This window comes from Hippichthys cyanospilos, chromosome 18 (genome assembly GCF_059441005.1).
Source record: "Hippichthys cyanospilos isolate Australia breed blue-spotted pipefish chromosome 18, RoL_Hcya_1.0, whole genome shotgun sequence".
NCBI lineage: Eukaryota > Metazoa > Chordata > Actinopteri > Syngnathiformes > Syngnathidae > Hippichthys > Hippichthys cyanospilos.
This window is the reverse complement of record NC_142386.1, coordinates 13,708,390-13,727,683: the sequence shown is the minus strand read 5'-3', so window position 1 is coordinate 13,727,683 and position 19,294 is coordinate 13,708,390. Positions and strand designations below refer to the sequence as shown.

Here is a 19,294-nt window from a genome sequence, read left to right as displayed (position 1 = left end):
AGACCCGCAGACATTTAGCAGAAAAATATACAAAAAAATATATATGCATATAATGTGTGTGTGTGTGTGTGTGTATATATAATATATAGTTTTTTGTTTTTTTACTGCCGCTATACATGGATTTAGACATATACAGTATGAAGTCTGTGCTGCTGCTGTGCACTCTAGTTAAGCGCTGAGCATTGAGGAAATGACGTCTGGGAGTGTGCGCAACAGTGATGATGACAAAGATACGACACTTTTTTCCCCCAATCTGTTTGGAGCTAGTTTGTGTGACCTGTAGCATGCCGCTGATTGGACCCTAAGCCAAAAAACAGCTTTGACGATCTCGAAACAGCATTTTCTGAGATCATGGTTTTGCTCCAAAAATCATTCAGCCCTAGCAGAGGCGGCTGGGATTTAAATGCATGTAGAAGAAATACAGATTTCAATGAACTTGTTGGTTAAAAAAAAAAAAAAAAAAAAAAAACTGCTTTTGAACAAAAAACACATTCTAAACGTGATACCCTTTGAACTGAAACTGCATTTCAAGAGCCAAACTTTCTTCAGATATCCACTGTTGCACATCAAAGGCAAGTTGAATTTACCATTTGAATACTATGATTTGTGTGCCATTCTGACAGAATGGCAACTTGGGGCTAAAAACACAAAAAAAAAAAAATCAAGGTAGTTCTCTGGAGAGTCTAAATAGGAGCTCCGTTGAAGCTGCCAGCAATTTTGAGTAGCTGAGCTCCCAGCTCAGCGTGCTGGCCACCAGGGAGGAACTCAGTCGACAGTTCCCTGTAGGTGCTGCAAACTCGCCGTTGCCGAATATCTTTCCGGAGAATGCTGTGTTTCCATCTATGCCGCGCCTCTCCGTACAACACCACCAAAGATCTGCACGGTAGCGGCACAGCTACGTTGACTTCCCCTGAGAGTCCCAATTGCGGCAAACCCCGTTCCAGCGACATGGTCAGCGTTGTGTCCGACAGCATGTTGACGGTGACCAGGCGCTCCCCCCACAGCCAACTGTCGTCCAGGTGAGGGTCAATGGCGGAGCCGCGGTCCGGGTGGTAGTCTAGATTGCATTGCTCAACAGGCTGGAAGTCTGCCAGACTTTCTTCTTCTTGCATTCGTAGCACTAGTTTTTTACTTAATGCAGGAAGTCCACTAAAATTGGCGGGACGCACTTTCTTCTTCTTAAAGTTCACTTTTGGGCCATAGTCCTGTAATAAGTAACTTGCAGTTATTATCATCATCACCGATTTGATGATAATAACGTTTGTCATACTATGTGTCAAAATAACAGATTAAATGCAATCATTTACAGTCGAGAACGTTTTAATCACATTATTTTTTTCCAATTAATTTATTGCAACTGCACCCACAACACAATTAAAAAAAAAAAACCTCTGAGAGAGGGTTTTCTCAGATATTTATAGGGGAGAATAAAAAATTGACATCAATAAATTATAGACCTTAATCACAATTTTTTTTCCATACTCTTCAAAGAACTTGTTTGACACAATCCGCACCTGTTTCTTTCGACCCGATTGGGATTGAGTCCAGATATCCTTGTCCATGCAGCGAATCAGCTCCTTTTCCTCTTCTTCTGATAGGAAGTCTTTCCACAGCAGCACTCCGGGAAAAGGAAATGATGCCAGTTTGCCAACAGCGAGTTTTGTCTCTGGGTTGTACAGGAAAAATTGCACAACCTACAGTGAGGTAAAAAAAAAAAAAGTCATCCTAGAAAGTGTGTTTGTTTGTTAAAATAGTAATATCGAACTTGATTGATCTGCTTTGTTTGCCTTGCTAAGAGACAGACAAAAGAACATTTTAATCACCACCTCTCACTGCTGGTAACGGTATATCACCTTAGCCTGTTAAATATTCTAAATTTTTTAAATTACACGGGAGCATAAAGTGTAAATGCAGTCCAAATAGGTAACAGGCATACATGGTCCCATTAATAAGTGGTTACTGTAAGTGCTAGAGCAATAGGCTGCAACTGCTACTGTTAAGAGACAAAATGTTCTTAATGTGTTACACTTTGTAACACTTCCTTCCTTCCTTTATTGATGTAACCAGCAAGACTGAGATGTCAATCTTTGCACAGCGTTTCGGAGTCATGGTTTGCACACAATCTTGCACAGCACATTTATTGTACAGACCTAAAGTAAAAAAGAAATGTTTAGAATGAAGTATTGCTTGCAATAGTTGAGCAAATTATTCTGGGATGCCTTTTCATTCAAGCAACCAATCGCAATGTGACAATATCACTCTGATTGGTTTAAGCAAGTAATGCTAAATAGATTTTTTTTTAATTTCCCCGTAAAATGCCTTATTTAGTCATTTAAGATCAGCAAAACCTTGCTTTTTACTTTAAAGGTATGTGACAAATGACATTTGGTCAAATATGGATTTTGTTTTATGTGTGTAACCATCACAGAAAATGATTTTTCAAGCAGTTAAAAGGGATGGTTGGATGGACAGAGTGCAAAGTTCCAAAACTATTTGAAGTAAATTAATTCTCCGTAGTGGATGTGATTTGCAGTCTTGGCCGATGGCACACATGAACTATATGTGCAGATGAGTATGCTTCCTAGTGGTCATGTTTTCCTATTACAATCTATTGCCAAGGGAACATACATTAGGCATTGTTGTGTGTAGTTACCAGTTTTTACTTTTAAGTTTAAGGCCACACTGTAGAGAATACTGTTTTATCTTTTTTTTTCATTGGTTTAATTAGTTTTTAAAAGGATGACAGATTTTTTGACAGAACTGATCCTTTGCCTAATTACTGTAACGACCCGTATTTTAAGAAATATTTGTTTTTTGTAGCTTTTGTGTTGGTCTTCGTTGTTTTGGTTGAATTGTAAATTTTAAAAATAAAATGAAATCGTGCGCTAAATTTTATGATTCTGAATGTAATTTTTATTTTATCCAGTCCTAAAATTCTAGAGGACATTTACAATAGTGACTATCAATACTATTAGTGGCTGTTAGCGATGTCAGTCCGAAATAACAGAGTTTCAATAGAAAACAATAAATAACATATTGACAGTTGAGTGACTAATAACGCGACGTCGTCCGGATTGTTCCACGAGGGCAACCGTAGCCCGCTATTCAAGGCTAAGTTGTTCGCAAGAAACAAAACATGTTAATACATAACAACAAAACTACAACAGCTGTTTACCTTCTCATCAGGAAAGGTGATCTCTAACTTCTCACAGAGAAGACAGTGCCGAATACCTTTGCAAGCACAAGCGACACGACCAGGAACCATCGTCAACATCATACCTGCATCTTCTTCTATTAAACGTTACGTGGGCGACACCTCAGACAATCACAGCTACCGCCACCTACCGAATAATTTAGGTAGTCAACTTGATACTTACAACATACTCAAGTCTAAATGTCACTAAATGTGATAACGAATCAAAATGGGCTGATATTGTTTGAAACATATGTTTCAAAGAATAAAGACATTTTATTGCGTATTTAAGATACGAAAAAGCACACTCGTTTTATTGTTTCAAATGTAAATCAATAAAGTTTTCCAAGGAAAGGGCCTCCCCTTGAACTTTCCCCACCGGAAGTACGTCATTTGTACTACCCCGGGAAAGTTTTTAATCTGCGGTGGAGTCTTTCCTTGTGGTTGCTCAAGTAAGTACAAAAGGCTTACGTTACTTACTTGTAATAGTTTTTAATTCTCAGTGCAAAACAGGCGAAATATGCCTTGTTTGGGATGCGACGAGTTATAACTATGTTGAATTATACATTCATACATTACTATCAAGCGGTAGGAAAATGGCTCTAAATTCTATCTCACTGCTCACTGATTACTTACTGTGTGTGTGTTTACAGACTGAACGAAGTTTTTAAAAAAGGAAATCGTAATGAAGAGAGAAAATAGCTCAGATTGAATCCAGTAGGTGAGAATTAATACTACCACCACCCCCCTTCGCATATTTTTTCACCATTATCTACCCAAGATCGTTCAAATAAGTCACATGAAAACATCCAAATCATAGCCATTGGTAACCCATTGAAATAATCAAGAACTTAAAAAAAAAAGTGAAATAGTTGATGAAAAGAAGTGTTTTATGACTGGTCACAACAATATAATTACTCATTGTGCAAACACACCAAACCAATTTGAGTGCAAATGCATATATCATCTTAAAGATCGTGTTTACGAAAATGAGAATTTTAAGATGATTTACTTATCTTTTGTTTGGGAACTTTGGGGCTATCATATTTCGACGTGCAAACACAAAGTAAACAGGTCTGGTCATGTGACAATATTGTCTAAACATGTGACATTGCACACATTTCATCTACACATTAGTGTAGTATTTCAGTACTTCATGAAAAATGATTGAAAAATCATTTATAGAGCCTCATAAATTGAATTTTATTTACGGTCACTTTTGTGACCGATGGGTTGCAATGGGTTAAGAGGTAATTGTGTTGTTTGACTGAAGGTGTGCAAAGACACTACATATCTCTTGAAATGTTTAAATAATTTTTGTTGGGGCAGTTAATCACAACTACAACACATAGGTGGTTCTTGAACCTCGTCATTTAAGTGGGATGCTTTTTCTGCAGAGAAGCAATGTTAAAGATAACGGAGAAGATTCTTCTGGAGAAAGGCACTCCAAAAACCAGAAGACTTGAAGAGATCAAGACACTAAAGTAAGGATGTTATATGATTTATTTAACCACCTACCCAGCCCTTTTCAGACAAAAAAAAAATTGAATCTCTTTTGTAGTCTCTCCAAGCTCGGACTGAAATGTTCAGACTTGCCGGTCCAGCTGCTCTCTCGACTTCGGTCCCTAGAACGCTGGGATCTGTCTGGGAACAGACTACAAGACTTCCCCAAAAACTTGGAGCTCCCGGCGCTGCGCTTCCTAAACCTGAACGACAATCAAATGGAAGACGTCACCTCTATGGCTTCTCTGTGCAGTTTGGAGGAGGTCAAGATGGAGGACAACCTTTATATCACTGTAAGAGAGAGCGGAAAAAAAGAAGAGGTTTATGGAATGCTAACTTCCGAGCTGCGTCCAATCCGATCCACTTTATTTATATTGCACAATTTTAACAAACACAAGGTTTCCAAAGTGCTGAACAGGAAAATTAAAACAATAAATAGGTAACACTGTAAAAACACAATAAAATAGTAAAATTGCGTAAAATAAATAAAATTCGATCAAATAAAATCAAAGTCAACACTGCAGGGTGTCGAAAGCCATGGAGAAAAGGTGGGTTTTAAAAAGACTTTTGAAACAGATAAAGAGGAGGCCTGTCTAACATACTGCGGCAGTTCATTCCACAGTTTTGGAGCTGCGACAGCGAATGCTGGATCGCCTTTGAGCTTAAGTTTAGTTTTAGGCACTCTCAGGAGCAGCTGACCTGAGAGAACGGCTAGTGGAATATGGGTGCAGCAGCTCAACCAGATAAGGTGGGGAAACGCCATTCAAGGCTTTAAAAGCAAATAAGAGAATTTTAAAACGAATCCTAAAATGGACAGGCAGCCAATGAAGTGAAACTAAAATTGGTGAAATATGCTCATATTTACTTGAGCCAGTTAAAATCCGTGCAGCAGCATTTTGACAATATTCCTGTTACCCTGTGCAATTTCATTCTTTTCTTGTTGTTATGACACTTTTTATTATTCTAATGTTAACTTCCACAGGTGAGTGACAATTACAAGCTAATGACGCTGCTGCCTAAATTGCGGAGTTACAACGGCAAAGACATCACGAGCACAGCCAACCATGTGCGCTTTGTGTTCACGGAGAACCTGAGGACCAGGGTACGGAAACTTAGTTTCTTTTTGACACTTCCAGTAGATCCCTGACAGCCTGTTTCTTAGATCACTGCCCTGTGGGGAAGGAGCTACAGCCTCCCAGATCCCGCCACTGCAGACAAAATGGCCGCTCTGGAGCAGGACTTTGTTGATGCGGCACGGAAGCAGGTGAAATACGGTCCCAGTTCAGTCAGTAACTTCACAAGATGGAAGGTAATGACAAACACTGGATGGTAATTTTTTTCCCATTTACTGTCTTTGTACTTCCTTGATAATACTGTAGGATCACTTTAAGTGTAGAGAAATCTACTCACTTTTGTTGCCACAGTGTACTTTGGACATTAATAGTGTGAAGTAATTAGTATTTACCTTCACTCCGATGTTAAGAATGATAAATAAATGATGTATGGTGCGACTGTTTGGTTTTGCCGTCTTCCTACTAAAGCGATTCAATGACAGGAATAGCGTTTAGTCACGTCTTTAATTTTCATCTTTCCCTCACAGGTAACTACGCTTGTTTCAAGGCACATTTAAATATCCCGCGAACACCCGTGAATTAAATGCGCAAACTCCAGGAACAAATATTCATACAGAACAGAACGCAAATGGTCCGTCATCAACACAACACAAAATTTTACCATGTTCCCAAATTAAAACAAAATGAGATAAAATACAAAATAATGTATACAAACCCTCGAATGAATTCACAAGCACATTACTTTCATTACATGCATGACTGTATCAAGTAATATGTTACAATTGTTAGTTGCAATGCTCCCTATGTGCTCGCAATTTTACACGTTTCCTTTGCTCAGGCTCTCAATTTAGCTGTTCACTTGAAAAAGTGTATTTTCATACCTTTTTGTCATAAATGTACTGAAAAATATTTGTATTTTTCATTTGGGCAACAGTTTGTCACGGAATATTTTGGTACTGCAAATTCCTATGGAGTGACAATGTATCTTGTTCTACCTTTTTTTTGTTCATTTTATTTTATAAATTAGAATCAAACCGTGAGACAGTCAAAGATTCCCACCCCCAGTATTTATTATGCTATGCCAGTGGTGGTCCGTCAAGGCCAGCAAGGCCTTCTCTGCTAGCCTAAAATAACCTGATATTATCATAAGTATAATAAACTATCATATTATAATAACTATCATAAAAGACAATTTCATTTTACATTTCTTTTTATTAAATATATATATTTTATATATGAAATTATTCTCCATATTCTGTTCTTTTCGTGTCATTTTATACCCATTTGGTTATGCTCCTTGCAGTACTGTAGTTAGAGTTGTATTTAGAGTTCTTAGTCAATTAGAATTCAACTAACTTGTTTCGCTATGCTGTGTGAAATTTGCCTTCGCTAGAAGCCAGGGCATTCGCGTCAACATGGCGCAGGCTTCTGCACAAGCGTAGATGGATATGTCAGTGGCCCTAATGCTTAATAGACAGCTGGAATAGTCAATCAAGCCATAAGTTCGCCATCTAGAGGCCTCGCGTTGAACGTGAAGTGACTGGTTGCTCTCTGCACAAAGGTGGGGCTGTATTGATCCACCATGTTTAACATTGGAAGTAGTTAAATAAAATTATTGAAAAAAGAAAAAAACATGTTGCTCAACCTTAAGCTAATGGCAACCATGAGGCATAGTGTACATCGAAGCCAGACCCGCGGACATTTAGCAGAAAGTTCAAATCTTGCCTTTTTTTTTTTTTAACCCTCAATGGCTGAAGAAGAACAAAACGGAAATTGGTCTGACGCGACTTTCAGCTTTGGCGTCCATGTCAATACAAAAGGATTTATTAATGGAAATGAAATGCAGAAACTCTATAAGCAAGTCATTGAAGTCTTTCTGAGGGAAAAAAAAGAATAATGGATTTTGTATTGAAAGGAGTTGGAGACGCGTTTTGGTGAGTTGAGCATTTGATTTTTTTTTTCATATCTTTTCGAAATTTGCTTTTGTTCACATTCAATTAGTGGTAAAGAAATAAAATTATGTTATTATATTAAAGTGCGATTTGTAATTTAGCGTACAATCTTGTTAAAGCTTGCCTGCTTTTGGTGTCACATCCTGTCTGGGTTTTTCCTGTTGTGACTTTATTTTGTGGAATTTGACCTTTTTTAATTTTGGGTTCTTGTTGGTTTTCTCTGGGGTCTGTCTTTAGTGTAATTTTTTTTCACCTGTCATGAGCGTGTTCCAGCTCTAGGGTACCTCTGTCGTGTTTTGCTTAGCTTCTGCGAGTAATAAATAGTTTTATTGAGCCCATGTCATCCTGCCTCCCTGCATTTTGAATCCACCTTCTCACATTTGTCGCCAACATGGCACACCGACATGACACTTGGAGTTCATAAAACTTTGTGGACAAATAATTTTAAATTATTATTTAAGTTCTGGCAGTATCACATATAATGATAAGTTTCAGTTGCTGTTGCGGGTTTATTGATGTTTAAGTGCTCCGGAAAATAGCCAGTAATGCGTACGTGTGCTTCTTAGGGGGCCGAATCACTGAAGGCCTTAGTGAAATGCACGGACCGCCACTGTTTTATACTGTACATGTGTAAGAACAGATGAGCTGGGGTTTGTTGTTTGAGAATTGTACTTTATTAAACAATGCACAGTGACTTAACAAGTAACCTTGGAAATGGTTGTAATAAAGTTAAAACTAATGAAACTATAATGAAAAATTCAAAACAAATATGAACTTGGAAATGTGAGACTATGAGAAGGCGAAAAGCTGAATTTTAGTGTAGGAAATATGTTCAGTTACTTCATTTAATGTGGACATTTTCTCAATAGAAAATTGTGAATTCATCAAAATTGCAGAATGTTGAAGCATATTGTAGTGGAGTCAATTTTAAACTTTCCATTCATCGGCAAGTTCAACTATTAGTACAGTACAGTATTTGATTAATTCCCATGCTATACCGCAGTTAGTCACCAGAGGGTGCATTAGTACTTGTGCGTATTCTCTTAATGGCCTAGTATGTTTTTACAGCTGTGCCTTAAAAACATGTAATAATAGTACAAATGAATGCTACCTAAATAAGTCATCACATAAAACCTTTTGACAGCCCTTCCTTCAAGAACTTCAACTTCATGCTTTTCAACATGTGTCTGTTAGGTTGAAATCATGGCCAGGGAGTTTCTGCGCTCCCTCACGGAAACAAAGGAGGATGTGTCAATTGAGGACATGCCAAAGGAAACAAATGTAAGACAAAAAAAAAAAAGAGAGAAAAATTCAACATACAGTTATCCTTTCCTTTTCTTCTTATAAAACCTATGCGACAGATAATTGTAATGCGAGGCATGAATTACATACAATCCAGTATGTTTGAATTCACAAAAATCGTCAGGCTTCACATTCATGCTGTGCGCTTATCATCCAGGAGGTCCTGAGCCCCATGAAAAGGATGCAACCCCTGGTGCTGACAAACAGTGACTTGCGCCTTACCCCTTGTAAAAAGAAGCGATCTGATCCGGCCGTGAATGAGGACAGCCCTACTAAATTGAGGCTCAGGCCAAAAAGCGGGACAAGCGCCACCGGCACAGAACCGGCGGTTCCTGTCTCTCCTGCCACAGGGACTAAGTCTCTATTGACACTGACGCATGCCTCTTCAAAGAAAAAGGCCACCATTGAGTATTCGACACCACGGAGAAAAGTGGTGGTAAAGGAAGCAAAGGATGAACTAGAGGTGGAGATGAATGACGACGGATTAAAAAGCGTCAACAAGACACAGGTATTCAAACACAACATATCTGTTTTGTTTTGGTCTTAGAGCTAATATTTTAATGAACTACCTCTGGTATTTATCCAATTGTATTCTAATTTAGTGTGTTTCATTAAAAACATCCATATTGCACTATTTTAAACCTTTCCTATTTAACTTAAGGTATATAAATCATTTTGAAACCCAGCCTATTCATCTCCACTGTTGTGGACATTTGCTTTTGGTCCATATCATTTGACTAATTCAAGCTACTCTATGAAGACCTAGTGTGCTCATTGGAAGACTTCCTGGCCTTTCCAATGGTGGCTCATTTGTCTGGGTTGTATGTGATTTGCTGTCTTGCTTAGCCAAAATGGCTTGACCGATGCAGGTTTTGAAATGGACTACCTCCGCTACGGCGTTTCTATTAGGATGGACCCTCTGTTAGGAGGATCTTACCCGATTGTATCGCCTGCCATCAAGTCATCTTGGCACTCGACATCTATTGCAACCTGTTGAGCCCGGAAGGAGGCTCCTCCCACCTGCGGTCCCTTCTGAAGGTTTCTTTTTTTCTCCAGATGGGGTTTTTGAGTTTTTCCTTCCTCTGCTGAGAGCTTTGTTCAGGGGAGTCCGTTGTGTATTTGCGATGTTCTGTTTGATTTCTTTTTCACCCGTGAGGGAAGCTTTTTTGATACTATGGTGATATAGGGCTATACAAGTAAAATTGACTTGACTTGAGACATTAGTGGGCATTTTGTAGTTAGCCATGTAGAAGAAACACTGACGAAGAAAGACCATGCGTGCACAACACATAGCCTCTCTCTTTCTGAAGCTGCTGATGCACGGCAGCTTGCCCCTACTTCTCTGCTCTCCATCTGGTAAGGGGAACACCATTGACAGTCACGGATTCCTTCCCGCAGATCTCCTTAGTAACGGCACCAACCCAGACCCAATTTTGACAGCCTTTATAGGGTCGGTGATCTTGCCGAATGGCAGCCGAGCTGGCGACTTGCATTAGAACCAGTACAGATCCAGACTTTTTCTCCTCATGCCAATAGAGTAGGCCTCTTTGGCACGCGATTAGATAAGTGACTTGAGCTAGGCCGTCGTGTCACAGTGACCTTTCCTGGCACTGAAGCTTCATCTTACTCTGCACCCTGGCACACATCATATTCCAGGAAGCAGTTAAGACCTTCACAGTGAGTCAACAAGTATAACAGAAACTAAAACAGTGAGACAATACAGAAATGCATATACTAAGCTATTATTTAGCTATAGGACACACAGCTGCAGCATTCATATCTATATGCCTAATCATACCTAAGATCAGTGTAGGTAGGGAGCGATGCATTACAAATGTAATGTACAGTAATTACTGTAATGCATTACTTTTTGCTGTAACACAGTAGTGTAATACACTACACTACTACTAAATTACACACACAAAAAAATATTTTACTCGTTACAAATAATAATAGTAACACAATACATTACAATGCAATTTTAGCCTGATAGTGGTGTCCCCCCCCCCCCCCATTCGCTAAAAACACCCCAAGATCGGAGGAATAATATAAAAGTAATGCAATAGTAGTGCAATGCATTACATTTCAAATACAGTGATATTGTGAGGTAACTAATTACTTTGAATTGAAAGTAATTAGTAATAAGTAATGCATCATTTTTTAAATAACTTGCCCAACACTGCCTAAGATTAGATACATTTTCTGGCCCCTCAGCTTTGTTTTGTCTTTTTTTTTTTGTCTTAATTATTTCTGAACAAAAACAAAAAACAAAAAAATGTGCCAATCAGTCAGTCTGCATTATTTTACAGTATTGTGGTATTTTTTCAAGGTTCTCAAAAACCAACGCTGATGAAATTGTTGTACTGGGTAAAAGTAGCCATTCAAGTAACTCAATGTAACTCAATGCAAGGTTCACAAACATTAAAAAGTTTGTGAAATTTCATATAATTAATCCAAAAATAACTCAAGATAACTTCCTTCATTTTAAATTATTTGTAAAATGTATTCATATATAATTATTATCTCTTATTTATATTTTGTTATGAATTCGATTCAAGAATTGTTAGCAACTAGAATCAAATTGAAGGGCCTGAATCTCCCCAATGATGCCCAACCAAATAATGGCTAAATGAATATATTTTTGAATACTATTATATTGACAAAAACGTTATTGGCCCAACACCAGCAATAACATAGCCAGTGTTGGTTCTGGCAGTGCCACAACAACAGTTTGACTCTGACCCTGATTAGGGTGTACTGGTTTGTTGGATTTTGGGTTGTGGGTTTATTTTGAGGGGTTCTGTTGTTTCCTGTTTATATAGTTCCCGCTTCTGCTCCTCTCGTGTCTCCCTGGGTTAGTTTTGTTTTGGTCCACCTGTCCGCATTACCTACTCCTTGTGTGTCCACCAATCCGCTTCCCCGGCCTGTTGCTCCCTTCCCAGCTGTCGCGCATCTGTCTAATTAGTTTGTGTGTATTTAAGCCGAGTTTTCGTTACAGCCCGTGTCAGACCATTGTCGTCTCATAGTCGTGTCTCACCCGTCGTCTGTCAGTCCCGTCTAGTCCTGCATTGCCCGTCCCACCTGCCCGTTAGTGTTTGTTTTCTGTTTTGCCTGCGCCTTTCCTTGGAGTTTTTTGCCGTCATGTTTTTCCCTGCTTTTGTTCCTGCCAGCCCTTTGTTGTAATAAACATGGATCGCTTCACCCATTCCTTGTTCCGACGCCTCCCTGCATTTGTGTCCTCACCCACCTCCGCAACCACACCAGCCTACCTCCCTGCATCGCACCCCCGTGACACAGGGTGTACTAGATTGCGATTTGGTATTCAGCAAATTGGGACATTTTGAGATTATATTTTCTCAAAAATGTTCTCTTGTCTGTTAAAAGCTTACAATCACTGCTAAGTTCCTCCATGTTGACTGTTGTGCAGCCGCTGCGTCTCCAACCTCTTCACGTCCTGCAGTGTCACAGCAAGCAGGACAACTCAGAAGACTTCGCCACTCAGCTTTGGGCCTGTGCCTTTCAGCCTCAGTCTGGTGACTCGGGTATTTGGGCAAAAGACGCCTGCTGCGATTTGCTTGACCTGTGACGATAACAGTATTGTGTGTGTGCATGTGTGTGTGGTTTTTGCACAGGAAGTCGCTTGGTGGCGACATGCGGCGGAGACTCGTTGTGCATAATCGACTGTGAGGCGGGCATGGTGATGAAGAAGTATAAAGTGACAGGAGAGGTTTGTCTAATCCAGTGCTTCTTAATTATATTATGCAAATGTAATTGTAATTTGTAATTGGGGTTTTCCTCCAAGACTATTATGACTGTAACACAATCACGATGTTCATAAAGTAAGATATCATGTGAATATACACATGACTTCACTTTTTGTCTTTACAGGAGTTCTTCTCGTTAGGCTGGTCCACAGTGCTGATGTCTCGAGAAAGCAAAGACTCAGCGCAGCCCTGCAGCATCCTGGCTGCGGGCGGAAAGCGAGGCCTGGTCAAGATGATCCACCCGCGGTGCAACATCGCTTATGGCGAGTTCCGGGCCAGCCGCAGGGCGTTGTCGATTCTTCGCTTCAACCACCGCCAGGGGAACTTCCTTTTCAGTTAGCTGTTGCCATCGCCTCAGTGTAATCAAACTTCTTGACAAGAAACACATTGAAAAGGGATCTGTTCTCTTTTCTCTTGTAGCGGGCTGTTACGACAACAAGATAGTGCTGTGGGACATCGGTGGGATAGACAGCAAGTACAACTTTAAAGTTGTGTGAGTGATTTATTTGATTCTGTATTCTGTTCTGTTTCTGTATTCCCGAAATGTTTAGTTACACAAATGACACCTCGGAAATAATTGAAAATGACTAGTGATCCTCATTGTAAGGCGTTTTATATATTTTTATACATTTAAAAGCACAAAAAAAAGGCAAACCATTGTAGTCATATAGTACTGTACATGTAGATGTAGATTATCCATGCATGCCCTTGGGTTTTGCTCCAATGTGAGGCCTAAATTCCGGGTTGTACTATCTTTGCACTTCGATCTTAGCACTTGCCTCTTGCACTTGTGGGGATCATTTTGGTGGACCCCACAAGTTCAGACCTCTTGAGTGTCAAGACTTGCTTTTATATAGGTTTGAATTAGATTTTGGTTGGTTAAAAGATTGCACACTAGCGCCATTAATGCTGAAGCACTTTTATCCCAGGGTAGTAGAATTCTTTTGTTTGGGACGTCTATCAATGCTTCTTGTCCTCAATGCATAAAACTCTTCAAACTCCCCTCTTATATACAAATACACATACATACACACACATATATATATATATATATATATATATATATATATATATATATATATATATATATATATATATATATATATATATATATATATATATATATATATTCATTGTACCTCCATTTTTGATCAGTCTGGTGGTTTGGTGAGAGATTTCTCAACCAGCTCTTATATATATATATATATATATATATATATATATATATATATATATATATATATACCGTATTTTCCGCACTATAAGGTGCACCTAAAAGCCTTAATTTTTTTTTAAAAAGCTGATGGTGCGCCTTATAATCAGGTGCGCCTTATATATGGAGCAATATTGAGATTGGAATTCGTAGATGGGAAAAGAACTGATAAAGTAAGCTTTACCTGTTTCTTTTGTGTGTTTACAGTTGAACAAGGTTGGTCATATTGACATTGAGTTATTATGCTGTTTAGAGTTATTATTTCAGTTATTATTGTTATTACTTTGAGTATTACTATATTGTGATTGAAAAAGTTTCAAAACATATCATTAATTGATGGTGAGCCTTATATATGGAAAAAGGTTTTAAAATGTCATTAATTGGGGGTGCGCCTCATAATCTGGTGCGCCACACACACACACATATTGCCTGGTTCAGGCAACCTAAAACATTTAATAAGCAACCAACAGTAAGGAAGACAAGGGCCTTTTACTCGCGAGGAGATCAAACAGGAACCTGTACCTTAGAGCTTCCGATCTTGTGACACTTTCTGTTCGCCCCCTTTTTATTCATGAGGGTTGGCCCTAGTTACAAAACCACTTGCTGCTCTGAAAAGTTGGGGGAGACATTTGGCAGCAAGGTAACAATCAATTTCTGATCGTGGGGGACGTAGTTGCAAGTCCATATACACTATCAGTAGATGAAAGTCCATATACACTATCAATCCATGCAATCACTATCTTCTTTCCCAGGAACCCCATACTGTTCCATCCTGTGATTAGGTCATCATGCCTATTAGGTCATCGTGCCTGTGATTTTGTCAATAGGTCATCATGCCTGTGATTAGGTCCTTAGGTCATCATGCCTGTGAGTCATTACAGCTGCAGGAGACATGACAATTCCAACTGAAAATACCCATGTCTATGTCTACCAATATACATGTTGCAGACACAAATATGGGCTAACCGATACACAATTATTCTAACACATATATTGTTTAGAAGAATGTATGTACTTTATTCATGTTTGCATCACATTTGTATAACTGCTGCTGATGCTACTGATGTGTAATTGTCTGGTTAATCCATTAGACATTTGTAGAAAAACACCACTCCATGAAGAAGTAAAGGCACCAAAATTGTTTTAATTGCACGTACAATCGAATTACAAGGAAAACGGAGTAAAACTAGTAGATAGTGTCACCCGCCTGCCAGCCAGTTCAACTTTGCACTTTATTGAACACAGATACATGTCATGCATGTCGAAACATTTTACAACATCAACACTCAACAGTTCTTTCCACACGTCATCCATGGGTCTCCATGGGGCTAGCAACCTCTAATATGTTTAACAAAATGTACAATGTCCCACTGCAAACAGTTTTAATATATTTGAGCAAATGTATAATAAATATATAATTATTCCTACAGCAATCGTCCTCTCAAGAGCTCAAAACAAGAACAAGAATACACTGAAACTATGATTTTCATTCTATTCAGATTATTCTTTATATACTATTTATTCTGTTTAACCCTTGTGCACACACTTTGCAAACTATACATATTGCATTTTACCCTAATCTTGAAAATGCTTCTAAAGGCATAATAATTAAAGTTATTTATGTTTTTTTTTCTTTCAACCACTCATTGTTAAGTGGCATCAGTTCTATCCATACATATGTAGTTTGAATTTATTAACACTCACAAAAAAATTGAAAAATGGTATGGTCTTTCTTTGTAGCCTGTGAAGTGATGATGACATAACTGGTTTCTACCACCACCTATTGTCTTGAGGTGAAACACAAGTCAACAAAGAATTTTCTGTTTGCTGACAAAGTTTGACTGTCGCTCAACAGAATGTTACAAAAATTGCAGGAACATCAATTTCATAAATCCTAATAAAATGCATGTCAATAATTGTAAATATAATGGTTTTATATGGTCCAAAATTTGGACAATGATTATTTTTGCACACAAAATCTCACACGTACAGCTGCAATCACATAGAAATGTCAGAATTGTCGCATTTCGAAATGTTACATTTTAATCATCTGCTGTAAATTTCAGCTCCCTAGTTTTTTTTCCTCCGTTGATTATTTTATGATATAAAAAAAAATCACATTTCCATAATTTGTAACATAATGCCACATGGGTTAATGATCATGTTATTAATATGCACTAATAGGAGCAGCGCTCACAATGTCGTTGTAAATGTGTACAATGACGATAAAGGCATTCTATTCTATTCTACTCTGTTCTAAACAGATATCTGTTGCCGTTGACCAGTCTCTCTGTCTTCCTAAACGATGTCGCAAACTCTTGCACAAGCAGTAGTAGCGTTTTTAAAAGAGCATCAATCTGGGCTAGAATAAGCACTCCTCTGCTCCCTGCTTGTGCGTGAATACAACCTCCCACCCAAACACACACACACACAATTTGTCTACCCCTTTCCGCTTATCCATCCTCCTGCTTTAGTACAGGACGAAAACAATCTGAGAATATTTCCCGTCAAGAGACTTAAATTCTGAGCATTTGAACAATTTTAGGACTCTGAATTATTGATTATTAAATATAATGATTCATTTGATCATGAACAAATTGTCGATTAATCATGGCACGACTAATATAAAGGCATACGCTAAGTCAGAGATACTAAAGTACGAAGCTAAGTATACATATTGCCAATAATTTTGCAGTGAATTGAGTTGTTGAAAGTAACGGTGAATCCCAAGTAGGCAAAAAATAGATCCCACATCTCACATGCATGCTAAAGTAATTAATGTAAATTAATTTTGTTCTGATTATTCAACGAGATATTTGGTTGAATTGATGTAATGTGTTGACCAAGTCTTCTCTCATATGTGTGGCCTCTAGGCAGTTGCTCGTACTGGAATGCAGCTCCACACCGCTGCACATCTCCTTGCCACCCACCCAGCTTGACACACAGCTCCTGGCAGCATGTGACGATGGTCTGCACTGCTATAACACACGACTCGCGCCCAACAGCCCCACCAAGAGGTCAGTGGTTAAAGCATAGGTGTCGAACTCCAGTCCTCAATGGCCGGTATCCTGCAGATTTTCCGGTTTTCTCTCCTCAACACACCTGATTCAAATGAGCTCATTAGTAAGCCTTCGGGGAGCTTGGAAATTATCCTAATCGGGTCTGTTTAGGAGAGAAAACCGGAAAACCTGCAGGATACCGGCCCTCGAGAACTGGAGTTCGACACCTGTGGGTTAAAGTTTGAACTCTTTCATTGGTCCAGCCCAATAGTCATTAACATGTACTTGACTTCTGAAGGACTAAAGAAATGGAAGTAATCTTCCCTATTTATGAGAAGGAAGACAAAGACCTCAAGTACCACACTGTGGATGGCCTCAGTTTCCTCACTGATAATATCGTGGGTAAGCGGACAATCATTAATCACTGGATCTTATCAGTGTGACTGTATGTACATTTTATAAAGATCCTTGTTATAGTGCTAATGAGCTAATGTTAGGGTGTTGTTGTTCAGCCTCCAAGAACTTCATGCACTACTGCATCTATTTGTGGAGCTGGACCCAGACGCGATCTCAGCGGCCCAACAAGAGCGGCTGCGTGCCCGCCGTCGTGCTGGCTGAGTTGTGCTGGGCCCGCACAGAGATTCCGTACCTGGCGCTCAGCACCTGTCCTGGTAAGCGCCTCACCCCTTGGCTTCCTGCGTACCACCAATACCAGCCTGATTTTTAGGTATCAAAGCTGCGATATCAGCCACCGAAATTTAAGGCATCTGATGAATAACATACTTGGCACTAGCTTATGCAGGTTTATTGATGTATAAGAGCTCCGGAGTGTAGTATGAGATGGTGATGCAACGCTCAGTGATGCGTACGTATGACTTCTCCAGTTGTGGTTTCGGACTAGGTAGGACATCACTATGTATATATACACGAAAAAAATGCATCTATTCAAAACAAAAACTTAGTTAATTAAAACATACTGTATAATAAACAAACAAATAGAATAAACTCCGCTTCATTGATTTCACTTATTGCAGGTGTATTTTGGAACCTGCATCCTGTGATCAATGAGGGAACACTGTGTGTCAAAGAACTAGATGTATTGGTAATTGGTATCTTTGAGTACTCATTGAAGAACTCATACTGGTATTGTACTGGGGAACAACGTTGTAGCAAACGGGTGTACTTGGGAAAAGACCCTTGAAAAAGTGAACACATGAAGTCACAATTGCAATAATGAAAGAAAATCGCAATTAAGATTTTTTTTTAATCCTTCAGCGTTACAATTGTCGGAAAGTCGTCACGTTGGTTATTATAACAGCAAGAGCAATTACTTGTGTTGTTCATTACCCTCCAAGCCAGACTACATGTTTACTTATTACAATTCAAGAATGTACCACAGTACAAGCAAACAAGATATAATGCATAATGTATTACACTTGCCTGTCTCCCTTCAGGCCAATCATATGTGGTGTGTGGGGACAATGAAGGCAAGGTGTGGACATATCATGTCACCAACCTCCAAAAGAATAACTTTCAGACCGGGAAGCCCATCAAACCCACTGAGGTAATTAAGGGAAGTGTAGGGGACGCAGAACAAAACGTCCTAGTAGATTCCACAAATCTGTTAACTAGGCGCTGGTTCTGCTCAGGTGCTCCAGTGGCCCGTTCCCATCCGCAAGGGTCTTGGCCAGGTGGAGGGCCCGTCCATCAACAGCGTAGCCATGCACCCCGACCTCCAGTACCTGGTGGCCCTCAGTGACAAAAATATGGTAACGGTGTGGAAGAGGATGCCCAGAGCAATTTAATACAAGCTATTAATACAACACGAAGTCTGCAGTGAGAGTTGACACTTGTGTGCCAACCTAATTTTTTTTTTGTTGGTTCATTTCCAAAACTTTGAGAGGTCAGTAGTGATATAACACGGTGTAACGTTGCTGCAGCTGCAGTATGCAAACCTGCATACCACCGCAGTAATTACTGTATATATTTGTTCCCTTTATTTTTTTTAACATGACTTTTCCTTGTACATTGTGCAATGTTATTGAGACATAGTCACTGCACTTTTACAGAAACAATTTTGAGAGCAAAGTCAGCAAGAAATGTGAACACTTGAATAATTACTGTCTTTTGTGCCTTCTAAGTCATTTTAATGAAATGACATTGACACGTGAATAAACTGTCTTTTGAGGTTTTCTAATTTTGGATTCTCTATTTTTGGTTTAGTTACAGTAGGAGAGCTGTAGTGAAAACTACCGCCTTGATAATGATACACTTCTTTTTAGTGAAAACGAGTGT

General features: G+C 39.0%; 2 protein-coding genes across 6 annotated transcripts; one reads left to right on the top strand and one right to left on the bottom strand.

Moving 5' to 3' along the window:
* Positions 1-503: 503 nt before the first annotated feature.
* On the bottom strand, positions 504-3,284 carry alkbh4 (alkB homolog 4, lysine demethylase). Its single transcript, XM_088441072.1, has 3 exons — positions 3,176-3,284; positions 1,515-1,694; positions 504-1,205 (listed from the first exon to the last, which is right to left on the bottom strand). The coding sequence occupies exons 1-3, from the start codon at positions 3,275-3,277 to the stop codon at positions 684-686; spliced, it is 804 nt and encodes a 267-aa protein (XP_088297198.1). The 5' UTR covers positions 3,278-3,284; the 3' UTR covers positions 504-683.
* Positions 3,285-3,606: 322 nt separating this feature from the next.
* Positions 3,607-19,163, top strand: lrwd1 (leucine-rich repeats and WD repeat domain containing 1). 5 transcript variants are annotated; one of them, XM_088441010.1, is made up of 18 exons: positions 3,607-3,645; positions 3,847-3,914; positions 4,591-4,677; positions 4,755-4,989; positions 5,679-5,798; positions 5,859-6,005; positions 8,916-9,002; positions 9,181-9,531; positions 9,933-10,061; positions 12,451-12,565; positions 12,656-12,750; positions 12,912-13,122; positions 13,208-13,280; positions 16,874-17,017; positions 17,298-17,401; positions 17,512-17,670; positions 18,454-18,563; positions 18,649-19,163. In XM_088441010.1, the coding sequence occupies exons 3-18, from the start codon at positions 4,598-4,600 to the stop codon at positions 18,802-18,804; spliced, it is 2,316 nt and encodes a 771-aa protein (XP_088297136.1). In that variant the 5' UTR covers positions 3,607-3,645; positions 3,847-3,914; positions 4,591-4,597; the 3' UTR covers positions 18,805-19,163. The 5 variants fall into 5 exon arrangements, with proteins under 5 accessions (XP_088297136.1, XP_088297137.1, XP_088297138.1 ...); XM_088441011.1 differs by having other exon boundaries at positions 3,611-3,645; positions 3,847-3,910; XM_088441012.1 differs by lacking the exon at positions 3,847-3,914 and having other exon boundaries at positions 3,613-3,645; positions 12,451-12,556.
* The last annotated feature ends 131 nt before the right edge of the window (positions 19,164-19,294 follow it).